General features: G+C 36.4%; 1 protein-coding gene and 1 pseudogene across 7 annotated transcripts in view; one reads left to right on the top strand and one right to left on the bottom strand.

Annotated features, from left to right (window-relative positions):
• Positions 1–26,521, top strand: part of SBF2 (SET binding factor 2) — a 331,511-nt gene that overhangs the window by 234,977 nt on the left and 70,013 nt on the right. For all 7 annotated transcript variants that reach the window (XM_049821080.1, XM_049821081.1, XM_049821079.1 and 4 more), the window contains one exon: positions 17,210–17,278. In XM_049821080.1, the coding sequence (XP_049677037.1) occupies positions 17,210–17,278 (69 nt within the window). The remainder of the gene's footprint in view (positions 1–17,209; positions 17,279–26,521) is intronic.
• On the bottom strand, positions 7,960–8,480 carry LOC126047447 (peptidyl-prolyl cis-trans isomerase NIMA-interacting 1-like; annotated as a pseudogene).

The raw sequence follows: 26,521 nt of genomic DNA, 5'->3' as shown, positions 1-26,521 counted from the left end.
CCAAATAATGTTTAGCAAATTTACCTAAGTCAGCATATTTTCTTGGTGCGCATTATTTCCATGAGGAGTTTGAAAATTTTTTGTTTCAGTTACTGATAGTGCATGCTCTTGGGAGCATGAAGAGAAACAAATGAAGATGCTTGCTAAAAGAGAGAGGGATTATTACAGGGAATGTCAGATGTTCCCTGTTACGTTTTAGTAAAGGGACTATGTTCCACATTTTCCATCTTAACAAAAAAATTAAAATATCCTACATCTATTCCTATCTCATTTTCAACATTTGAAACATAACTATGTACTTAAAATAAAATGAACAAGTGTGTAGCTCAGTTTTCTGGTCAGTAAAAAGAAGCTGACCTTAGAGGTCCTTGGGGGTAGTTGAAATTCTGGTGGAGCCTGTAATCTCCATGTTAGTGATGAAACATCTTTGGCTACTCAGGCAACAGTCTAATAAGAAAGAAATCATGAACAAATTAATTTTCAATGAAGTCATTTGAAGTCAAAACCTAAAGACTTTCAAAATTCTCCAGTAAAAGTTTTCCTGAAGAAAGACTTTAAAAAACTTACTGAAAAGACTATAACCAACATTTGATCGTGAACTTTAGTATCTAGCGCAGAAACCTTTATCTTGTACCATACCACTGTACAGCTTGGTTCTGTCACAGTTTTGTATGAATATGTCACTTCTTAGAAATAAAAGCTGAAGTACTTATTCAAAAATGAATTTTGATTAGCAATGTATGCAAGAACTATAGTGGTTAGAAGTATTTAAAATCCGTGTTATTGACAAAAAATGTTGATATATTTCTTTTTCCTAGTCAGCATGCAGCTTTTCAGTTCAGAATAGATGCCCCTGAAAGCAGCTAAAGCAATGTTCTTTGTGCTTTCTTGGTCTCCTTGTTATTCATTTCTGTATTCTTTTCACTGTGTTTGGTAGTCACCCTTTGGCAGTCATTTTTTAGCTAGTATGAAATCTCTTGCATTTATTTCATCATCACTCCACAGTGATTTCTCCAACTTTTTTTGTTTTTTCTCCTCATGACAGACAAACAACTTTACTAATCATTATTACAAAATAGATGCATCTGTTTAGGAAATCAGGTCAGTAAAAGACGTATCTGGAAACAAAGCATGTACAAGGGCATGTAGTGATAGGACAAGGAGTAATGGCTTTAAACTGAAAGAGGGCAGATTTAGATTAGATGTAAGGAAGAAGTTCTTCACTGTGAGGGTGGTGGGGCACTGGAACAGGTTGCCCAGAGAGGTTGTGGATGCCCCATCCCTGGAAGTGTTCAAGGCCAGGTTGGATGGGGCTTTGAGCAACCTGGTCTATTGGAAGGTGTCGCTGCCCGTGGAAGGTGTCCCTGGCCATGGAAGGGGGTTTGGAACTAGATGATCTTTAAGGTCCCTTCCAACCCAAACCTTTCCATGATTCTGTGATTCTAAATCTGATGTTTTGAAACTCTGCAATTCAACTGAGAGGTGTTTCCTTAATTTAAGATTTCTTCATGTCTTGATTTGAGACACTGTTAGGTTGTAGAACTTTTATGTATTCCAGAAATTGTTGCAGTACTGTAGACTCTGCTATGATCATCTAATGATTACCACTACTACCATATAGATTTCCTTTATCTCACTTCCACGATTACTGGTATGCTAGTAATAGTTGGCAGGTAGTATGCTTTTCTGAATACTATACCTTTAAATTTATTTTTTTGTTAACTCAGCGTGTGCCCACATGAAGTAATCATATTATTTTAGATATACAAAAACTTCCATTCATGTGTTGATCTCACTAAGTTCATTATTGTTGTTATGAGATAGGGTAATCCTTATTTTCTTGTGTACTGGCTGCAGTGATGCCATTATTAAAAACTAACGAAATAAAAATGCAACACATAGTTTATTTCTGTACTTAACTCATTCAGCATGAAGATAAAGGATTTGGGTCCAACATTTAATGACAAGGTATTTTCTAGAGATTTTCATCAAAATCAGATGTGCAGCACCTCCATGTTATTGTTACAGCAATGGTGAATTTTGGCTGACACTTAGCTGTCATGTTTAAGGTCAGAAAAAAATCATGTACTTCGAAGGCAATCGTGAATTCTTTTGAAAACTTGGGAAAATATTTTTGTAGTTGCGTACCAGATACTTGGTAAATTATCACAAAAAAGTAAGACCTTTTTCTCTTTGCGTTCTTGTACTTGGTAAAAATGTATCAAGTTTAACATACTTCTTGAGACAGCAGCTGTATCTAACTATTGGACATATACCTTAATATTTTATAAGACATACGTTTAATATATAATATTAAATTTATATAATATAAAACTCTGGTGCTTATCAGTCAGCTTTTTCCTTATTTTATTTTAAAAGAAACATAAATATTTAGAATCAGCTATTGTAAGAGGAAAATACTTAATTTTCCCTTTATTGTTATAAAAATACGATATTAGCAGATTACTATTATGCAGATATTCCCAGCTATAGACTTAAATGGAAATACTATAATGTGGTCTAAACTTCAGTGATAGCCAAGGGGGTGGGGAGACGAGAGAGGTTGTTTTGGAGAAGAGTGAGACTAATGTAAGTATTTATGAATGTAATTTATTACTTCATTTGTGTAAATAAAATATAACATAAGATCAATTGCAGATTGAACTGTGAATGCAAAATGGTGAGATAATTTTTTGACAACATGTAATGTTTGTCTATAGTGACAGAGGAGCTTTGTCTGCTCACAGGGAGGAGGCTATTATTAGTCCTCTACTCAGTTGTGGTGCATCAAAATGATTTCCATTCACACAATCAAATCCTTGGAATGCATTACCTGGCAAAATAGCTTATTTTCTGCACCTCACTGAAAATACAGCAAGTTTGCTGTTCAGTTCATGTGTCCTTATTCAGGTGGATCCAGTGGTACTGCTGCAAGTGCCATGCTATGTGTTTGGCATCCTTTCTTCCAGGCTGACTTAATCTGTTTATGTACTGTGTGCTCTCTGGAACAGCTTGGACTGCATGTCACTACCCTTCCTATACACCACTGCATCATCGCATTCATGTGTCTCGCTCCACAAATGGGCATCAGTATACTACACAGTAGCATTGTACTGTGCTTGTGCATCTATCTCTCCCACTGTGTGTTAATATAGAAAGCCCAGATCTTTATTATTTATTATTTTATTTTCTGTGGAGAGGAGAAGATTCAAAGAAGAAGGAGAAGGATGGTACATAAGAGTATTTGAAATTTTTATTAAATTGTTGACTAAGATCACCTAACACGATGTCTCACTGCACTGAATCAAAAGCTACACTGTTAAATCTCCTTACAAAACAGCAAAGAACAAAATCCAAAAATTTCAGCAGCATAAGGAGCTTGGGTAAAATGTGGCCATTACACACTAGCATGGTACTGAAAGAGAAGGCAACAGGGACTGTGGGATTCCTGTCAACTCTGATAGTAAAGGTCTTCCTGAAAGCCTAAGGATTTCTTTGCTACTTAGAATTTTAGGTAAGATAAAAGGACTGAGAAGATGGTGAAATGTATCAGGATATCTGTTTGTATTTCTTGTTAGGAAGAGACAGATTAGAAATATTTGTCTTTTGAGACATCACATTTTTGTCTATTGTACATGGCTGACAGTTCATGCCAATAGAGTGTGTTTCATTCATTATACACACTAAATAATGCCATATTGTCCAGAAATTAGATATTGATCTTCAGAATTCTATCCTGCACTCATTTGGTAATTTGCTACCACATTCTCCAGAATTGGAGTCTGGATGTTTTTAGGATGCCAAAGCCATTGCTAATGCTTAAACTTCTCACTTTTTATTTTCGCTACCCACTCGGGTTTTTTTTTTTCCGCCATTGCAATCTGGCTTATCCTTCTGAAAGCTCCAAATATGAATTGCGTGGAAGGAATTTCAAATACCATGAGTGTAGCTGGGACTTATACTTCACTAATATTTCACTGTACCCCCAAGCTGCCTTTTATGAATCTTTTCATTACCATTAACTGTGATTTTTGCATTTTCCCCTATAATTTTGAGAAGATAAGAACAGAACAGAAAGGTGTTTGGAATAAAACCCTGAGGAAGGAAGATCAGATAGCCTGGGAGAAGATCTCTCAGGGTTTTAAAATGGTTTAACTGGCAACCCAAAAGCTGGCAAAGAAGGCTTTCTCTGTGGCTAGTTAGCTGGATATTGCTACTAGCCGTGATTTAGAAGGCTATGGAACAGAAAAGGATCATACCAAGATTTCGTAAAATTCGTATTAAAGAAATGTTTTTTCTGGAAGGCAATGCTACAGCAAAGTTCCCTACTACACTTCTGCTTCTTTGGTCTACACAGCAAGCTCAAGGATTTCTTCTTTCATCTAGTAGTGTTTGCCCCACAGAACTGTTTTTACAAAGAACACGAATTTGTTTCAAGGGCATCCAAACATGCCTCTTCAACTAGATGACAAACCGGTGTGTTTTGGGAGCTTACTTTTTCAATTCTGTATCCTAAGTTGGAGGAGTTACTTCATGGAATTCTAACCTTCATATATCCTGGAGCCATTTGAAAATCCCAGAGAAAGGTATCAATTCAACAAGTTTTTAGACTGAAAGATTCAGATCATAGTTTTACAATTGCCAGTTTAACATTGTTTTACTGTTTCTTCTGTTGTCTTTATTTATTTCTCAGAAAACATGCTTCACACTTGGTTTTGCTTGTATTCTTAGAAAGGCAAACGCGTTATTAACATTAAAGGAACGAATTTTTAATAAAAGTTTCATAAGAAACAGTTCCCACATCTCAGATGCACTTACCATGCTTGTATTATTGAACCGCAAAGAAGTGTAAGATTTCAAAAATCTGTATCCATATAAAAGAAGCTGCTGCCCATGCACTGGAAAGTACAATCTGAATACTTAAAATACTTCACATCAAGTTAAATAAAAATACTATATTTTTCTATGTTTTCTTTTCCATAGCTTAAATATTTGTATTAGAATGTATGTATTTCATTGATGAATGTTATCTTGGAGGGGGCACTTTACTAAATCAAGCAGCTCTTGAAGTCTCTGAATCTCTTGGGCTTTCCAGGCTTTACAACAACGTTCTCCCTTGATCATACAGATTCGATGTGTTAATCAAGGTGGACACTGCTCTACAACATGCTATCTAATCATGCATAACATGTGTCCTTTGGTTTCCCAAATTTGCTTTAGGTATTCTTTTTTATGAACCATTTATCCTTTAAAAGACTTTATCAGCCAGAGTTATAAAGCCTTAAATTTGCTGGGAGTTTTTTCTCCAGAAAAATGGGATATTTCTGATAATTGCTTTAGTAGCATGATATTTTCATGATGTGGAATGGGCCTATTCTGATGCAGTTACAAGGTTGATTTTTGGATTAAGCAACTTGTACAACAGCTTGTATTAAAGTTGTTAAAACTGCAACTACACTTCGAAACATAACAGGAAAATTTACATTCCAGTCCATTAAGGAACTGAGAGGTCTGGCAGCAGGGTTGACAACAAGGGATTTTAGGTTCTGTCAGATTCACCAGTGCAACTAATACAATGCGTCATTTGTGCCTAAGCATGGAAAAGCCCTTGCTGGCTGAATTCAAGATTCACAACCTTATAATAAGCAGAATTACCTCAAAAAAAACACAGAACCCCCCTTTGTCATCCTTGAAATTCTGCAGCCATTGCAGGTCATTCCAGAAATATCCTCTTTCAGCAGCTGACACTTGTTTCATGAACCTAGAAATGGAGCTGCACCAACAAAGCTGATCCAAGAAAACTTCTTCCAGAAGCAGCTGGTCATTGTCGTTCTTGTTGTCCTTTGGTGCAGCTGTATACAGACTAATTGGTGCCTCTGCCAAAACTGTAGCAAAGCTTCTCAGTGCTATCAAGGTTGGCGTAGAAAAACTGAAGCTGTCCGGCAACAAGATGTCAAATACATATTGAAAAGAGACTCCACTTTTGGCAGTTTGTGAAAAATGCGTCTCCCAGAGGCAGTGTTACATGCACACAAAAGTGCACTTTGGTTCCCAGGGGCACCTGCCAGAACCCTGCGGATACATTCAGTGTATAAATATAAATTAAAAAAAAACCCAACCAAACAAACAAAAAAACCTGGTATCAGCTTTCTCCAGTAATTTTTGTCTGTGGTGGTTGAGCACTGTGTTTTCCCTTTACATACTTATTCTTCTGGGCTTCTTTCAGTTCTGCATTCTCCTGACAGTTTCCGTCTCTTGGATGAGAGCCTTAAACTCTCTAATTGTTTTGTTCTTTTGCCCCTGCTATGAGTGTATCTCTTGGTGAAACTAATGTTTTTAACATTTTTTACTTGGTACAAGATATTCTTCTTACGCATTGTTTCCAATTATTTACTCTTTACCTCATATAGTTCCTTGAGGAACTTAATATCACTACTGTAAATCTGTTTACTTCTTCTGCCTGTTGCTTTTTTTTTTTTTTTTTTTTTTTAATCAAGGTACTTCATAGTATTTCCATTTTCTCTCATGTTGAGTGTCTGTTCAATTCAACTGCAATGTTATCTATTTTACCGATTCCTTGGAGCTGTCTATACTGTACAGAGTTTGCTGATATCTGCAAACACCAACAAAACAAGGTAATTAATTTTGCACCTTTTTCTGAATTATAGGGCACGGTCTTGGTTTGACATGTATAAACACAGCACATGGTTCCAATGCTGTTCATGTTCATGCTTATGTTTTTGCATGGAGTTACCCAGTCCCTCATGCAGAACTTTGCATTTGTCTTTGTTGAAGTTCAGGAGGTTCTTGTCAGTCTGTTTCTGACAAGCTGTGATGCCAGTTAGTAGCAGTCCTGCCCTCCAGCATATTTACCACTCTCCCAAACTTGGTGTCATCCAGAAATTTGATGAAGATGCATTTCATGCCACTTTCCAGGTTGTTAATGAAAACATTAGGTGGTTTTTGCCACAGTATCAACCCCTGAGAACATGACTTATAACCACCTGCCCGTTAAACTTGGAACTATTGACCACTGTCTTTTGAGTCTGATAGTGCCATCAGTTTTCCACTCTTTCATCTAGACCATATCTCCCCAGCTTGCCTAGAAGGATACCAAAGGAGCATGTGTCAATAATCCTCTTAAAGCCAAAGTAAATGAGGTGTGCTGCTCTTTCCTCAGCTATGGAGCTTGTTATTTCATCATAGAGGTTGATCCATTTTCCCTTGGTCAGCCTGTGCTTTCTGTTCTTAATCACTTTTTTGTTCTTCATTTGTCTGGAAATGCCTTCTGTGAGGACTTGCTTCCTACTGTCCAGTCTGTAGATCCCCCAAACCTGTTCCTTGTCTTCTTTGAGGTGTTGCCCAAGGTTTTAGAATCATAGAATGGTTTGGGTTGGAAGGGCCCTTAAAGATCATCTAGTTCCAAACCCCCTTCCATGGCGAGGGACACCTTCCACTAGACCAGGTTGCTCAAAGCCCCATCCAACCTGGCCTTGAACACTTCCAGGGATGGGGCATCCACAACCTTTCTGGGCAACCTCTTCCAGTGCCCCACCACCCTCACAGTGAAGAACTTCTTCCTTACATCTAATCTAAATCTGCCCTCTTTCAGTTTAAAGCCATTACCCCTTGTCCTATCACTACATGCCCTTGTAAAAAGTCCCTCTCCGGCTTTCCACTAGGCCCCCTTTAGGTACTGGAAGGCTGCAGTAAAGTCTCCCTGGAGGCTTCTTTTCTCCAGGCTGAACAACCCCAACTCTCTCAGCCTGTCTTCATAGGAGAGGTGCTCCAGCCCTCTGAGCATCTTTGTGGCCCTCCTCTGGACTCACTCCAACAGGTCTATGTCCGTTTTTGGTTGGTTTGGGTTTGGGTTGGGTTTTTTTTTTTTGGGGGGGGGGGGGGGGAGGGAGGGGAGGCAGCAGGCGGTTTGTGTTCTTAATTTAAAAAAAAAATAATAATTCCACTCGTCCTTTCCTTTCTACATGTCATCAAGGCACTTCACTTTGTGTGTAGGATGATGTGGATCCCTGATTCTTTGAAAACTGGTCCACTCATCTCGCCAGCCCTCAGTGCAAATGAGCTATCTTTAAAAGGTTTCTACATCTGACCTCCTCCAAATGCAGCCAGATCGCCTCCCACACTTGCCGAGCTGCAGTTGCTAAACTGGGAAGCAAGAGATGCAAAATCTTCATCTCCTGATTTTTATCTTCTGGATGTAGCCATTTATAATCTTCAGTGCCTCATCTTTGGGTCTGTGTGATCTTTTCCTGCCTCCACGACGAGGGTCTTCTGGACTGGGGGTGTTTTACCAACAGATGTGAACGCTGTACTTTGCTAGGCTCCCCTTGGCCATTCTTCCTACTGCCATTGGGCCATTTCTACTGGCTGGCATTTCTGATGTGGTTGAAGTAATACACACGGCTGGAGCTGTGGCTCATGTGCTTCTCCCAGCCCGTGGGCAGCTTCTCCTCCTCCGCCATCTTCCCTTGGCTGCGCCTCCTGCACCGCACATGCCTGGCCTGGCCCCAGAAAAATACGTTTCCCCAGAAAATCAGTTACAATTGGCAAGGTACCTATAAGAAACTGTCTCTCAAGGGGAAAACTCTGGGGTTTAGTTCTCTTTTCTAAGATGATGTCAGTGAGGGTTTTTATCATAAATAAAAATTATTTTGCTATCACATGCTATTCAATAGAAAATTTTCAGTGAGCCCTACTTCCAAGTTACATTTCATCAGCCATTGTTTGTTCAATTTGTCCGTAGTGAACTAGACCCAGAATCTTTTGTTAATTGATTTGAACTGAGCGTCGACTCTTTGCATTTCAGAAGATAGATGTAAAATTCCACCTCTATCCAAACAATATTTTTCTAAAGTGAAAAACTGATTTTTCAGTGAATCACTTTACATACCCATAGAAATCTGATACATTTTAAAAAAGGTGTTAATTCCTGTTAAGTTGTAAAAATTGTATAGAATGTGCACTGATGTGATGCATTTTTATTAAAAGTATATGAAATTAGAAAATCGCATGAAACTTAGAGAAGACCAATAAAATTAAGTTAAGCAAAATTAATGTATTCTTATATGTTTGAAAGTTTGTGACTGCTTATAATTTAGAAGAGACACTGCTGCGCACTGAATGAATGCTAGAATGCATAAGAATATGTGCTGTGTACTTGTGAACTGATTCACTAATAGATAACTGGACTATACTGGAATATTGCATCTATTTTAATAGTTCTTCTCATATTTTAAGCATTTTTCTGTTGTTCCTTAACTCAATTAACCAGACTGTCTATAAAGGGGTTTACAAAGTATCCTGTATTTATGTTTTGCAGTCACTGCCTAAGTGCTTTGGTCTACCAGGGCTTTAGGAGTACACTGCAGTTTGTAGTTATATTATGAATTAATCACCCCTTTCTAACTGAGTAGTTAATGGATATTGATCACTGTTTTGTCATGAATTGCAATGTATTCTATCATTTGAATGTTGTTTGTCAAGTATTTTTTACAAATTACTGTGCAGGACCTTGTATCACAGCTGGTGTAGTTTAAGATTTGGACAGAGTCACTGTGAATGAAGCCCTGCTGTGAAATAAAAGTCAAAAGGCATCTTGGCATCCCAACCATTTCCTTGGGAGAAGATTACAGCCTAAGTATGTTGAACTTTATTGCCATGGGCCTCATGACAGTATTCAGAAACACGCATGGCATTTCTGTTAAAGAAACTCAGATGTGCTTAGACGCAAGGGATGGCATTCTTGTGTTTATCAGTATCTTGCAAAAAAAGTTAAATGCTTTTATGCTTTTGGGGTACAGTAAAAATACAGTGAAGAATGTGTAATTTATGCACATAAAAATTGAGGTTCCTGATTTCCTAAACATAATTTGTTATGAGAAGGAGGAAATGACTAATCTCAACCCTAGACAGAAATGTATTTATTGAGAAAGAAGGGGGCGGGGTGGGGGGGGTGGGGACGGACTTGACAGCTCTTCTTTGAGTAAAATGTTGTTCCTTGTTTTGACTTGCTGTGAGATCAGAAGTACAGTGGAGCTGCATAGAGAAAATATGCCACATTTGTTAACTTGTGAATGTGTGGAGTAAAGCAAAATGACACTTAAAAATCAAAGAACATTATGCTCTTGTGTAACTTGTGTAATCTAAATTCCATCAATTGAATTCTGTCCCTTATACCACTGTGTTTCAAGGACAGACAAACCTATGAGAATTCAGAGCCAGGTGAAGACAAATATGAAGCTCTTCAGGAAGTAAAATCCTTCTAAAATGGAATTGGATCTTCTGCTACCTGGAATGGCAGGCCTACACTATCTTGCATCCTGTCCTTGACATGATAGGTTTCTTAATGAAACGGTCATTATGAAATAGGCTTCTAGTCGGGCAGGATTATTCTGGATTGGGTGCAGTTTCTTTGTCTTCTGTGTTGGCACTCATATGAATGTAATGGCCACAGAGGACGAAGAAAGTATTACATCTGGTGTGATTCAGAGCACAGGTAAAGTCTGTCTAATATGGACTTTGTGTTGAATTACTGCTGTCAGATGGTAACTGGGTAGCAATCTGAGAAGTTGCTCCTCAAAAGCCCAAAGTGTGATTCTGGTCAATGTTGAAACTGGAAACAATAGACAATAAGAGTGTACATTTTTGGTTTTATTAACTGAGAATCACTGCAACGGTGTTTAAGTAGAACAAAAGTTAAATTAAAAGCTTGTGTTAATGAGTAACATGTATAATGTGCTAGGGTCATTTATGAAGGAAGAGGTGGTTTTGTGAGTTGTTAATTTTGAAAGACTGTATATATCCTTATGAAAATGAGAAGTATTAAAAGCAATGAGAATTATATAAGGCAGTATTTTACAAGTTTTGAGTGTGTTCTTGTGGTTCTGTTGATAGGTAAGTCCACAGGTAGTTAGCTATATGTCTTTCTCCCATCCTGTTTCTCCAGTCCCAGAAGAGTTGCATTTAACAAAATTGTGGCTGTCTCAATAAGGTTTGATTTCACCTTTGGTGTCAAAAAAACCCACAAACCACCAAAACTGTGATCCCATTATAAAGCAGAGCAGCAGACAGCATTGATGTTAACTTCACTAGGCAAAACTGTATATGAATGTTAGAAAGAAAGTAACTGCACGTTAGTTTTCACTGAAAAAAAGAACAATTTTATGATTTCAATAAGAAGATCTGAACTTTCTTTTGAAGTTAATTATATGCTGTTAGTAATAAGTAATGTAAGTAATTAGAGTCATGTTGGCAATGTCATTCTGACTACTGCCCCAGATGATGGCTTTATCTGTGGAGTTAAAACTTGTAGTTTAAATACTTTTAAAAGTTACATTGGAAATTCCAAATAGGACTATGGTTTTTTTCACCTATCTTTCAAGGCAGCATATAATTATATTAGCTATAATCAGTAAATTGTGAAATTGTTGGCTTATTTACTTAGATTTTTAACTCTGCTGAGACTGAATATAAAGGACATTGGTCATAACACTGATTAACATGGAATAGGTTTTCTTTGATTAAAACTACCATTCAATTGCATTAATATTGTATTTATATATGGATGCATAAACCTTATTCAGTTTATCTCATGAAAATGAATGATTTTTCTAAAATCAGCTCATTACAATTCAGTTCTAGTTTTGAATTACCTTGCAGTTCTACATGGTGAATCCCTATTCCTTTTAACAAGCAAAGCATTTTTTCTAAACCGGACTGCTGAATTTTCTTACTACTTTAGATAAAAAGAATAGTCTTGTGCGTTGACAGTTTATATTTCCAAAATATAAACTGCATCGACAATAAAAATTCCATGTTTCATTATAACTCTGCCCATGTAATATATCTGTAACAATAAGTATTAAATCCTGGCACCACTGAAATCATCTATTGAATTTAGAACCAATATTCCACCTGTAATTTGCAGCCAATATACTGCACGTTGTTTATGGTAACCTTACACATGCTGACTTAACAAGTCTTGTCTTAGTGCTTTAAAAAGATATGGCTCTAAAGTTACTGGCATTTTTTTCTTGATTCATTATGAGCTTAGTCCTGCATGGTGATGAATGCTCTTGGTCTTCATGAAAATTGACAGCATTCAATACTTCTCAAGAGGGACAATGCAGCGTTGAGGGTTTATTAAAAATATTTTGGTAGTATTTTTAATAGAGCATACATGCATCATACTGTACTGCCAAAAAAGTATGGATCAAGCGCTGCCATGTTTAGCTTTTTGGTTTGAATGCATTCACTGCATGCTATGTTAATGTCATGCAATAGTCAGGCCTGCGGGTAATTCCATTTATAGTGCTGCTTAATGTAAAGCAAAATTTGGTCCCAAGTTTTCAGCATACTCAGATTTCTGTAGATTATTAAAAATGTGGTGTCTGTTTGAAAAGCTTACTGCCCAAAGCAGAATGCAGTTTAACACAGGAAACATGCTGTATCAGCTAGCAATTAACGAGACTATCAAGATGGATTTAAAAAGAAAATGGCACTCCAAATGTTATCAGATATTTAATATATCTCTCCTAGACTTTTATCATGTGATTAAGAGAAAGCAGAAATCCATAAGTATCAGTTATTTACTGCAGTCTGTTGTGGTGGGTTGACCCTGGCTGGATGCCAGGTGCCCACCAAAGGCATTCTATTACTCCCCCTTCTCAGCTAGACAGGGGAGAGAAAATATAACAAAGGGCTTGTGGGTCGAGATAAGGACAGGAGAGATCACTCACCAGTTACCATCACGGGCAAAACAGACTCAGCTTGGGGAAAATTAACTCAATTTATTACCAATCAACCAGAGCAGGGTAATGAGAAATAAAACCAAATCTCAGAACACCTTCCCTCCACCCCTCCCTTCTTCCCAGGCACAACTTCCCTCCTGGATTCTCTACCACTCCCCCCAGCGGCACAGGGGGACAGGGATGGGGTTTACAGTCATTTCATCACACGTTATTTTCTGCTGCTTCATCTTCCTCAGGGGCAGGACTCCTCACACTCTTCCCCTGCTCCAGCATGGGGTCCCTCCCACGGGAGACAGTCCTCCACGAACTTCTCCAGCCTGGGTCCTTTCCACGGGCTGCAGTCCTTCGGGAGCACACTGCTCCATCGTGGGTCTCCCATGGGGTCACAAGTCCTGCCAGAAAACCTGCTCCATGGGCTCCTCTCCACAGATCTGCAGATCCTGCCAGGAGCCTGCTCCAGTGCAGACTTCCCACAGGGTCACAGCCTCTTTTGGGCACCCACCTGCTCCGGCGTGGGGTCCTCCCTGGGCTGCAGGTGGAGATCTGCTCCCCCGTGGACCTCCCTGGGCTGCAGGGGGACAGCCTGCCTCACCGTGGTCTTCATCACCACGGGCTGCAGGGGAATCTCTGCTCTGGCACCTGGAGCATCTCCTCCCCTCCTTCTGCACTGACCTTGGTGTCCGCAGGGTTGTTTCTCTCACATGTTCTCACTCCTCTCTCCAGCTGCCGTTTCTGTCTGTCCTGCAACTTTTTTTCCTTCTCAAAAACATTATCACAGAGGCACTACCACTATCACCGATTGGCTCAGCCTTGGCCAGCGGCAGGTCCATCTTAGAACCGGCTGGCATTGGCTTTGTCGGATACAGGGGAAGCTTCCAGCAGCTTCTCACTGAAGCCACCCCTGTAACACCCCTGCTACCAAAACCTTGCCACACAAACCCAATACACCTGTTCAGGACGGCATGTAAGCTTGTGCTTAACTGTCACTGTGCTTCATTGACTTCGGCTTACTCTTGCAGTCAGTGGGACATAGAAGGGTTCTTAAGGACTTTGTTGAATCTGGGCCTGCACCTTCAGTAGCAGATCAAGGAGGAACCTTTACCTGGGGTGGCTTTTCTTAGCTGTTCATCGCTAGGGTCAGACTGTGGAGGGTTTCTCAACTTAATGACAACATACAATACCTTATTTTCCAAACAAAAGTTCAGGTCAGTACTTGTTCTGAAGTCTAAGAATGAGGAGAAGAGTTGCCTCTTCTCTCCAGTACCAGAAGCCTAAGCCAGCTACCAGATTCCAGAAGCAATCAGTGCCTTACCAGATACTAGCAGTCCCATGCATCCATCCAAGCGGTCAAAATCTGTAACTTCCTAGCTGTCAGTTCTGCAGTGTATTGGCAATATCTAACCACCAAAGTTTTGCTGCATTTTTAAACCGAGCGGAACATAAAAGTAAGTCACATGTATTATCAAAGTAAGTAATATAAGGAGAGACATTCTGATTTTATTATTCACTTGTCAATTCAGTATAGCAAAACTATTTTAAATGTACATGAATTCCTGTAACACTTCCAATTTGCTACAGAGTTCAGCAACTATCTGAATATATGATCAGTGTGGCCAAAATAATGTGCCAAGTCTTCACTCAGGCATGGATTCAAAGCAGTACTCTGCACATGGCATTGTTGAAGTCCATGTTTCACTGTTAGAAGACATTGTTCTCAGGACATTAATTTGCTGAGAATAATTTCTGTTCCCCAGATGTGTTTCAGCCTCATTTTGTGCAAATTAGGGGGAACAGCTTTAATTATTTTATGGTATTTGATTTGTCTACTTCTGTAGCAGTAGTAAGAAATATTTTTCATAATTGATAAAGACATTATTATATATAAGGCAGCTGGATTGCTTTGTTTCAGGAGTCTAAATTAATTGCATACAATACATATATGACATTTTTCAGTGCTTTGATTTGGCTGTAAAATTGAGAAGCTAAGATTTCAGTGCAACATCTCAGTTAACTATCTTGGCATTCTGTCTTGCAGCAACAAAGCAGATAAACAGTTAATTAATGTCACTATTCTTAAAACAGCAGTATTATACTTTATTCCTAACTGAGATCATTTTACATTTCTTGTCATGTGCTGGAGAAGAAAAAATATATATAGATAATACTTCCATACTATGAGTCCAGGGGGTACTGCTGACATAGAATACGTGAAGAATTTCATACTTGCAAGAAGGAATGGAAAAATAATCTACTGTGTTGTTTATGTGGTGATGATATATATCTTTGAGACATATGTTGGCTCTTGGAATATTGAATGCTCTCTAGGTGAAGATACATTGCTCAGTTTTTATAAAGATATTTTTATGTATATTTTGGGTAAAAGCCAAAACTCTTACAAATAATTTCAGCTAAAGGATTAACTAGATAACTTGAAACAATGAGGATGGATCATTTTATACCTGGTTATAAGTAAGCATGTACAGAAAAAAGATATGTATTTCTTTGAAAACTGTTGAGCATTCCTAAACGTTGTAAAGTCTCATTTTAAATAGGAAGTTTTTTGATAAAGTGAAAAAATATTAACAATATTTACCATATCCTTATATTAAACTAAAAATACATGTGCTAAATTCCAAATGGGGGTTAAGGATATGGATAACAATAGGAAATAATACAGAAATTGAAAATGAAAAGCAGCTGAGGCTATGTCCTTCAGTCTTATTGTTCTGACATCTTACAAACTAATTGGGTTTTTTAATATATGTCACAATACTGAAATGCATCATTAAAACATATATTGAGTTTCTCAGTGTCCACTTTTCTTACTATTTTCATCTACCAGATTGGAATGTGTTATGAAGTGTGAGCATTTGCACACCTTTTGTTTTTCCATGCACAGTTAGCATACATGCATTCATGCAGTTAGACATGTAGATATGCCTCACCAGGCATTCAGTTAGACATTCAGTAACTCTGTGCAGAAGTAAAGCTGCACATCTATGAACTTGTTGTACACCTTTCAGAATACGTATGTAAGTAGTTTTCTGAATGCTACTTTATTTACCTGTGTATAGACATTGGTATTCTGTTTAGGTAAGCTTGATTAAAGTAACAGAAGTTGAAGTATTTGTTATTGGAAAATCACAAAGGATGAAATGGACTTTTGAAGTAATGAGAAGCAAAATAGTCTTGTGATGAGTTTTTTGGTCTATTGTTTTAAACCTGCAGTCCATAATCACTCGGCAGCCATTTAAGAAGAGTGAGATGAATACAAATAACATCCTAATGATCCTTAACATGATGGTTCCTGTAATGCAGATTTTATATTTCTGCTATCACAGTTGGCTGGTGCCAAGTTTTTGCTAGTTGCTATGTTTTAGAGAACTCCAATATGAGATGAAGGCATAAATGAAAAGTCTGACAGAGGAACACCTAAGATATTTAAATTTGGGAATTTGGTCAGATGTTATAGATAGGTAATAGGAGTGTGATTTGAGTTGGAGGGTGCCTGTTGTAAGAATGAATGTTAAAAATCTTGAAATGAATTGTTCAAATGGAAATGTTTTGCCATTCATCATCCAGGGGCACAATGGTGATACGTAGAACTATGTGTGTTATTCTGTTCTTCAGTGTTGGCAAAAGGAGCTAATAAAAAAATCTTCACTTAAAAAATCTTCTTTAATTCTTGTTGAGTATTTTTTGTTCTCTGTTTTTAAAAAAAGTCTTAAAAATTCAAGTAGTTTGTTTTTTAAATATTAAGTTACATTCCAATTCTGGTTTCTTTTCAAAGACTTCTGTAATAAAATCACTATTTTCATCAGTGCAATTACTAGTTGATTTACTTTGGCATACCCTTTTCAGCCTAGAGAGACACAAATGACACACTTGACTGTTGAATGAGGCATTCTGAGACTGTGAAGAGAATGGGTTTTCATCTTGTTTTAAAGTTAACTTATGCCAAACTTTTGTAGAGGCTGTGGAGGTGATTATTTCATATTAAATAAATGTCAATTTCTTTGTAAACTTTTTCAAAGTACATTCTTTGATCACCGCATCACTTCCATTTTAGTCAGATTTGCTGTTGACCCAAATGGAAGCAGGCTACCTTTTTATTGTTTCCTAAACGAGGAATACTTTCCTTTTTATATGTAAACTGTGCTGGTGAAATTATATTTTAGACATGGGAGTGTGAAAGCTGCTGATAAATTCCTTAAGTGGGAAGAATCATAGCAATACCTGTCTAGCAGAAATCAAGAGAAGATATGTATATGTACACACACGCACACACATAAATGTATGTTATCTTTACATGATATCAAGTGATTAAAAGTCACATTGTGTATAGGAATGATATCAGAGGGACTTCATAAAGCAGAAATGAAATTATAATGCATAACATTGAAAATGGTTTTGCTTATTTTCTTCATGTGTTTTTCTTGAAGGATTGTTCATCTTCAGAAGAATATAGCATTGCTGCAGCATTGCTACCCCTGACGACTGCTTTTTATAGGGTAAGTTTTTCTTGAAAAGCAGACCAATTTTGTATTTTTTTATATTACGTACATTGTTAAAATGAAGAAAGTGATGAAGAAGATACATGGTGGGTAGGAAGGTTCATTCTAAAATTGATTGATGTCAATAGAAGTCTTTTAATAGGCTATTATGGACATTGTTCCAGAATTACACTTACTAATGTTGAGTGATGATGATGATAAATTTACCCAGAACTAAATGCAGGCTTATATGATGGGTTAGAGAATTATCACTGAATTATAACTAGTCACTAAAATAAATGAATAGAATAATTTCTGATGTTATTGTGTAAAAACTGTTTATGGGAGTAAATTTTGTTTAATTTGGCCTGTTAAGCATTGGCCAAAAAGTACATGTTAACTTTTCAGTCTGTGTAGCTGTTAACTTTGGAGACTATTATGAATGGCTTCTTTTAACTGTATATTTGTTTTCAGTTTCTTGTGTTGCATTTTTTTTCTTTTTTTTTTTTTGCATAGTGTTTGATAGTGATAAAATATGATAGTAAATATGAAAATGTGAATAGTTCAAATTCTGCAAGCAATTATTTCAAAAGCACAGCTTTTGTAGTATGGCTGTAGTTATTTCAGTGTCCCAATACAGTAGCATTTTCACCAGTTATGGTAAGCTCAAGTGCCACTTTTTGGTATGTACATGTCTGAGGAGATAAGAAGTTCAGAACATTGACTTGCTGCAATATTAAATAATCTTTGTTTAATGTGAATATTGTTACACAAGCCAGTTTGGGAAATAAGTGTTTAATCATTGGTAATTGGTACATCATGATACTGCAAAATAGTACTTACTGTGAAAGTCTAGCTAGATGTTAATAACATGTGATAGAAATTAGGAAAAACTATAACCTTCCGTCCTTCACATGGTACATGAGGCATTTGATGAGTAGCCATAAATATAATGTGAAGACATTCCTATTTTAGCTGAAAAACACCTAAGGTTTCTGCAACAATAAGCTGAGAAATCAATCAGTGCTTTTAAATTTAAACTATACATGCTAATTGAACAATTTCTGGTTGTTTTAAAGTCAAAATAGATTCTGTGATGTAGTTTTTAGAATAAAAACTGGAACTTTAGCAATTATAGAACACAGGAACATCTGCTGAAAATGAGAGCATTTTTGTCAAAGTCATATGCATAGGAAGTTTCTTGAAATCCACTATTTAAGCCAGTATTTACTACCTATATAGAGTATAAAGTGGTAGATTTTCCCTCTTCTAATCATTTGAACTGTGAAAAAGTTTTATTTAAATGAGCTTTATTTTAGAGCTGTACATAGTACTCCAAGACTGCTTTCTGGAAAGAGTCTACAGCGTATTTTCATTCTCTTATATAAGCTAGTGATGAGACATTAAATTTTTAAATCCCAGCAAACTTTCTCCCATCTTTAATTACAAGCTCATCTTTTTCTATTCCCTCTCTTTTGAGTCCTTGAATAGCAGAATCATGAGTTGTTTGTCATTTGTTGCTGCCACTAATACTTAATTTGGAGAAAGAGCTAATGAGCTATAGAGATTTTCCATTTCCCTGTTTTATTCTTGCTACTGCATTAATGCTATATTATGAAGAAAGATTGACTTTAGTTTCCTTTTATTTTCTGATTTTTAGTTCCTCTCATAAAAATGGCCAAGAGACTCCACATAGCACTTTATGTAGAGAGGTACAGAAAGTATTTTGGGGACTTGTGGCAGTTTAGTTAGATTCCTCATTTAGTAAAGTTTGTTCAAGTAGGGGTGGGGGGTGGGGGAAGTAAAAAAAAAAAAGCCACTTTTTTTTGTGTGGCATATCATGAGTGTTGAAATAAGCTTAAATAAGTTCTAATTTCACAATCAAGGGTAGCAAAGAGCTGGATTGAATATAGAGTTTCTTTAAGTAATTTTTTCTATACACTTGTATTTTTGGTAGGAGTACCGAGATCTCATACCATTTCTCTCACAAAAAGTTCTCCGAAATCTTTTGTGTAATAACCTCGTCCTATACTATTTAACTCTAAAGCTATACACTCAGGAAACTGTGAGTCCCCGGATGCAAGAAGCATGATGATTTTTTTAATGTTCCAGACCTGAATTAAAAATTAAAGTAACCTGACTGTTAACTTGCAAAAGCCAGCTGTTAATGCATAATAGAAAAAGAATTTTGTTTTTCCCAGATCTAATCCTCAGGTTCAGTGATGGCCCCCTTTGGTATGTCCCATTAGATACAATTCTTTGGCAAAAGTACTTATTTTAGTATAAAACTATTCATACTAAACACAAACTGATGTGTTGTTCAGAACATAAGATCAGTAGACAAACTTTGCAGTGATTAGTCAAAATTAAGATTAACAGTTTAAGGTTCTGTTTGGAATTTGAGTAAAAAAGAAACTTTTTAGAGCATTTTTCAGCTTCTCTAGAGGTTTTCAAAATTGTGTCCTAGAGTATAGTGAGTATGTTCTACCTTGCATGAACCTGTATAGGAACAACGTTCTGCATCAGTATTCTTAAATTGAGAAAAATGGGTGTCATTTTTCCACCCCTTTAACATCTCTATAACCCTTTGGAAGGATTCCTGCTCTAGAGTTACACTAAACTAATGTTCCTCTTCCCCTGTTTTGGGGAGAAATCATATCAAACCCTGCTGCTTTACTGTTATCCCTTGAGCTTCCTGCTTTCTAATGTATTAACAGTTTGTAAGTTCTTTTTTCACTGGGTTTCCCTTTACCAAAATCTTAGATAGAATGATTAAAGTTTTGTTGCTTAACACAGCATATTGCTGTTCTGTCTCTGATAAGTCCAGAGGAATGTACAAACTAAAATTAAGGTCATTTGGGGGATGATTTGTTTTCTGTTAAAATGCCTTCAGGAAAACTGGTATGTTTGCACTGTCAAACTATGTCATGGCCTTTTCTGCTGAGTTGCTTGTCAATTTTATTTAATTACCATATACATTGTAGTTTACACGCGCACACACACACTTCAAGCTGCATTTCATTTTTCTGTAGGCAGAGCACAGGTATTCCAATACTGTTGCTTCAATATGCAGAACTGTCTTATGTCTGCTGTAAGTGTGATTGAGTTTATGCTTGGCATTATGTACTTGTTTTTATTGATGTTTCCATTATCCAGAATACCATGTTTAATGCCAGCAGCACATTAAATATTATTTCTCCTAGCCCTGTTGAAACTGCACAGTGTTCTTGGTAGCCAGGAATAGACAGGAATTGTGAATCGAATAGTGACACAGGTTTTCATTTATGTGTGCATTGGTATTACTGCACAAGTGATATTCCAAATGGAGTTATCAGTGACATAGTCTGTAGCAAATCTAAAAATGTTGTAGAGTTATAGCAGTCAAATATATGTTTTACCATCTACATTTGCTATAGCATTTTGATGGGTAATTCTGATGGGATTTCACGTCATAACATTTTATTGTTAATGTAATTCCTGTTGCTTCAAATGAAATAATAAAAAGAAGTTACACAACATCACAGTTCCTTTGTGAAAGGACTATTGTGTATGAAATGTTAAGTTTCATTTTATTTACCTTACACAAAGCAGAGCATTAATGAAATGATTACCTGTTCTTCTAAATAGCTTTACTGTATGTGGCCACACATAGTGCAGACACCAAGTGTTTGAGGTGTATGAATAATGAGCAGGGTGTTTTCTTGTGAGTCTAGCAGGTGAAACCAAGAAACTGAATGGTAAGAGAAACATGCTCCTAAAGGTGATGTTGGTAAGATTCTGGAATGGTCTTCTCATGAAGTAGTCAAGGCTCTAGCCTTGAGGTATTTTAAGATATTCTTGGGAAAACAGTAAAAAATGTATGGAAAGGAACAAGCTTGCATGATCTAACAGGTCTTGTCTTAATGTCTTTCCTTACGTAAAGATTAGTCTAGGGTATTTCTACATATATCTAATTAAAATAACAAGAAACATCACCCTGTATACAGCATGCTATCAGCTACTGGGATGTCTGGTGAAATTTCCGAATTCCAACTCCTGAAGTCTGGTGAGTGATCTGTTGTGAAACTTGATCAGGCAGGATTTGATCGCACTCTAACTCATAGCTAGTGGGATTAAAGTCATAGACAGGAAGTCAGTATTGGTGGCATATTTGTGGCCTGGAGAAATAATTAAATTTTCCTAGAAAAAATAGTCACAATGCTTTTTAAAAATTTTAAATTTTGGACATAAGCTGTTAGCAAAACGTGACTCATCAGTGACAGTGGACTTTGGTGTGTACTGTTAATGTCACAAAAACAAACATATCTTTCGCTTCTGGGTTGGAAAAGGTTTTAGTTTACCCTTAGTAATACTGTTGGAATTTTGTTTAAAATTGAAACAATATAAATAAAATGTATTTATACATGAAGATTAAAGAATTTTTCCATGTTTTTTTGGTACGGATGACCCATGCTTATTTGGTATGCAGTCATTTTTTCTGTGTATAAAATATAAATATAGTATTCCCTGGTACTGTGGAAAAGAGGTTTTTTTCTACACATGGGAAGAAAGGACAAGATGAAAAGGACATATTTTAATGATATTTTTATTTTATTAACTCATCAAGGAAGACAGTTTGACGGTTGTAGAATTGGCATTGTCAAATCCACAGGATTTGGATACTCTGTTCTAATTATGTCTCTTTGCCAAGGTAGCAAGATGTCGTGTAGACTACACTGCATTTCTTGAAGGTTTAGTATGCAGCAAGAGTGGTGGTCAATGGCAGGCACCAGTTTCAGCCTGTCTGCTTGGACAACAGGCAGAGAGAGCAAAAGCTGTCTTCCTCACTGCTATTCCATGTCAAGTCACAGTCAGAATCCACTTTTCCATCTTCCCTCCCTTTTCAACAAAGGTGATGTTTGGCAGTCTGATCAAACATTCTTTCTTGCATCCCTCAATCATTGCAGAACCTGAATGTGCAGATTATAATACAGTTTTCTCACTTTCAGGGGATCTTTTTCAAAATTTTATAATTACAATTTTATGCTTAAGCTGTGCATAATCATCTGTATTCCCATACTTTTCTAAGGGTATTCTACCACATGACATAGTAGATAGTAACACGGTTCCAAATTTTTGTTATTTGGCATTCAGAAGTGACAGTTCTGATCACCTGTGTTTGAATAAAGGAAGTGGCATAATAAAAATATAGTATTCTGAAAGTAAAGTTTGTTCTGTGTAGAAATGATGAATGGACTTCCATATTTTATAGACGAGCATTTCTTTAAATTGCAAAGGCCAGAGCAGTATTATTTTTCAGAATCACAAATATTTCATTTAGATTTCTGAGTCAGTTGTTTGTAATGGCTTGATGTACACTTGGATAGCACTGATGTAGTTTCAGCAAAAATAACCCAAATGCAGTAAACTCTCTCAGAGATTGGATGTATTACATTAAAATTTACATTTGCCATTTAGCATAACACAATGAGATGCATTGGAGGCTGCTTCATAATTTTCATGCGACTAAATTATGTAATCCTTGGGAGGGATGGAGGGGAGGGAAGATTGGGTGTTTGGCGGGGGGGGGGATTGTTTGGGGTTTTTTAATGCTTGTAAGCCACCAAACTTTGAATAAAATTTCAGTTGGATACTGATGCTAATTTATTCTAGAACTTGCAATGAAACATCAGAGAAATATTTTGCAGACTAAGGCTAACTAAAATCCTTAGGATATGCTGTTGCTGGGTGTTCATCTGCATGTCTGCCCATTTATCATTCGTATTCCATACACCTATACCTTTTTCTATTGAGAAGGAAATAGAATTATATAAAATAGGAGAATTGCTTTATTCAGTGTTTTTGAAAGATTACCAAAATTTGGTAAATCATTTTACTTAAAACTTTTGAATATAGTACAGAACATTTATTCAGGTCATCCTAGGAATTATCCTAGTAGCATTTTCAAGGTGAAAAAGATGTTAGTCAGTGTTTATTGGAATTGGGTTTTGTCTAAGTTTGTTTAAGTCTTTTTTTAAGAATCTTCAAGGTGAGTACAAAGTTGTGATTTAAGAAAAAATTTGAAGTTAATGATAAAATGTGGAACTGGAAGTATTCCATGTTAAGACACCAATATGAATAATTCTAATGTTTTCCACAGTGAAATGTATATCCTCTTTTGCATAGCATAATAATAAAATGAAATTCATTTGAGTGCATACTTTCCTAGTTGAAATGAATTACCAAGTTTCAGTAACAGTTATGACAAATGTTCAATGAAAAAAAAGCCTTTGCTGCTTGAAGTGCCTAAATAAATGATCACTTTATTCCAGAGCCTGTTAGGGGTGGGAGGGATTCCCAGTTATAAGGGTAAGGGCTTTCTCTGAAGATTAAAGAGGCAGTACTAGAGAAATTCAGAGTAGTTTATCATATTTTAACTATTACCATCAAATGCTTTTCCAAGAGAGACCCAATTCAAGGTTAATTATGTAACAGAAGCATCATAATTTGAAATGTGCTCTCAGTTGTATAGCATCAGCTATGAAATCACAGAGAAGCTACCCAATGAAAGGCCGATGTGGAAATCTATGATGATGGGCGAAGACTTTATTCCATTTTTATGCTGTTATCAGGCAAATTTTACAGTTAGTATCAGCTGGAATAAGTGGAATATTAGTCCAACTGTACTGTTGAAAACAGCGGAAAATTTTGTACTAACATTTACTCTGTTACTTTATAACAAATGATAATATATTAATCTTTATTTTAGAATTTGTGTAAATACCAAGGGATTGCATAAAATTATTGGATGATACAATTAATTTTGAAAAGCAAATTTTGTGGGATTTTTTACATTTAACATGAGTTTTCATTCTTAACTTGTATTTCTGCACAACTGTGATTGGCCCAACTAATTCTCATAAACACCAGCATGCTCTTAGCCTTCTGTAAAGCTAGAAAGACTTTCTGTAATGCATTAGCCTTCTATACTGAAATATTTTCATTCTCACATCTAGTTACTACATTTCCTTCTAAATGTTTCAGTCTTACTCTGATGTGCTTGGGATGAAATCACTTCTACTTTAAAATTCTCTTGGAATTGCTGGCTTTAATTTAGGAAACGCCCATCCTGAAAGACTTCCTTTATTGTCTTGGCAATAAGTTTTGTCTGCTTCCATTAATTTTCTTCTTGTATCTCTATTCTGCCAGTTCTGATACTATCTTAGGGTATGGAAATGTTTTTGTGACTGAAATTGTATTAAATAACATTATTTTTAATACTATACTTATTTATCCATTCTCAGAATGGTAATCCCTTAAATGCAGAAACTTGTTAAGTTGCCTGCTTAGAAAACAGCAAGAACATGCGTCTATCATATAGTGGATACTATGGAAGAAGGTGAACCACAAAAGAAAATACATGTAGGCAGACTTTAAGCTGTTCCTGTTTTTTGCATAACTCTTCTAAAACAAACAGCAGTGAATTTAAGAACATCACATAGGAGAGAAGAAAGCTTTTTCTGCAGTACTTCAAATGAAGTAATAAGTATCAAAAGAACACATACTAGCTTTTATTATTTCATTTTCACTCTCAGAGCCCTAATGCTTCTTTATATCAACAGAGACTGTAATGTTTCAACCCCAGATACCAGTCTGGCTTGTTAGGAGAAAGTGAGTGGTAACGTTGGTGAAAAGTATAAAAGGGCATGATGATACATATGCCCTGTTTTGCAGGGGTAGGGTTGGATGTTAATCCTTTAGGTAATTCATATTTTATAAAGAAAAAAATACATGTTTATCCTTTAGGTTGCGGTCAGTTCCTAGTCTTCTGACACTAGTGTAACTTAAAATACCATGCAGTATGTTTACAATATAAGCTAGATTTTAAAATCTTAAGTTAATTTAACATGTAAATTGCTTTTCCATATATCATCTTGTTTAACAATTCATCATATAGAGATCTTATTCATTTTGCACATACTGAAGTAGACAGGCAAAAGATTGATTAAGGGTATTTTACAGTATTATCAAGTGTGTACATTAGCATTATCTGTATTACTGGAAAATCCAGGAGCCCTAAGTAAGGACTGGAACTGCTGGTCTTGCTTTCGTACAAAAGAACACAAAGATGAAGATCCTTATCCTCAAGAGCTTACCGTATGAATTTGAAATAAGTAATAACACTTGAAGCCAGACAGTTTGAGGCACTGCAAGGAAGCTGTGGAGCAGTGTTAGCCATCATTATTGTTGGTGATTCTGTCCCCCAGTAGGTTAACTATGGCTGAAGTTTTTATAGACATAACACAAAAGCAGTATTTCACTGAATTTTGAGAGAGGATAATGTTACTTGGCAGGTGCTTCTGAATATCAGTGGGGTCATGGAAGGCAATAGTAAGCTGATGGTCAAAGTTCTGTCAGTATTTCCAAACACTCTCCCAATCAAGAGTTTTTACTACATCCATTAAAGGTTCCTTTCATACAGAGATTATAGTTCAGTAAATTATTTTTGTAAAAGCAAACATACTTTTAAAGTTAAAACAGGAATCTGGGATTCTTGTTAGCTACGACTGAGTGGTTTTGCAGTGTCACTTGCAAACACAGATGCCAAAATGTCGTCTTTGGTACTTAAGATTTTAATTATTGTACTTTGGTTTTGAATGGATACATAATACATGTCTGTAGAACAGATCTTTGCAGGTAGAGCATATCTCACTTCCAAAACTGGCTTACGGTGAAAAAAAAAATCTAGAAGAAACAAAACAGGAAAGTATAACATGACAGTTTAGCACATCAGTGGGAGACACTAACTGGAGGATTTTTTAACGTGTCTTTACAAGGAATTTTGGAAATTAATTACTGTAGTACCTTTGCTCTGTTGAATAAACTTGCTTTCCCAGAATGATAACATCATGAGAAACATTGAAGAGAACTTTGCAATCTGCAATTCCTTTCCTTAGTGGTTTGTGGGAGGAAGTACTTTGTCAGGAAAAGAAAAAGACAACCCCCTCACCGCCCCCAACCCCCCAAATTGAAATAAGAAATAAAGATAAATGTTGTAGTAAATGTTTAGTTCTGTAACTGAGGAACTGATCCACTATCTCCTAGAATAAACAGAAACCTTTCCATTGTATTCCCACAAGCATTGGATTACATCACTTGTAACTATTCCTGATTCCACTTGAACTCATTTTCTAGCAATGATATGGAACTCTGGTTTGACTGTAACAATTTTAATTTAGTTATAGCCCATCTTTCTACATTGTTTTTATTTCTGGGAGGGAT

The sequence above is a fragment of the Accipiter gentilis genome, chromosome 17, assembly GCF_929443795.1.
Source record: "Accipiter gentilis chromosome 17, bAccGen1.1, whole genome shotgun sequence".
Classification (NCBI taxonomy): domain Eukaryota; kingdom Metazoa; phylum Chordata; class Aves; order Accipitriformes; family Accipitridae; genus Astur; species Astur gentilis.
Note: the sequence above shows the minus strand (reverse complement) of the source record. Positions and strands in the feature narration are given on the sequence as shown.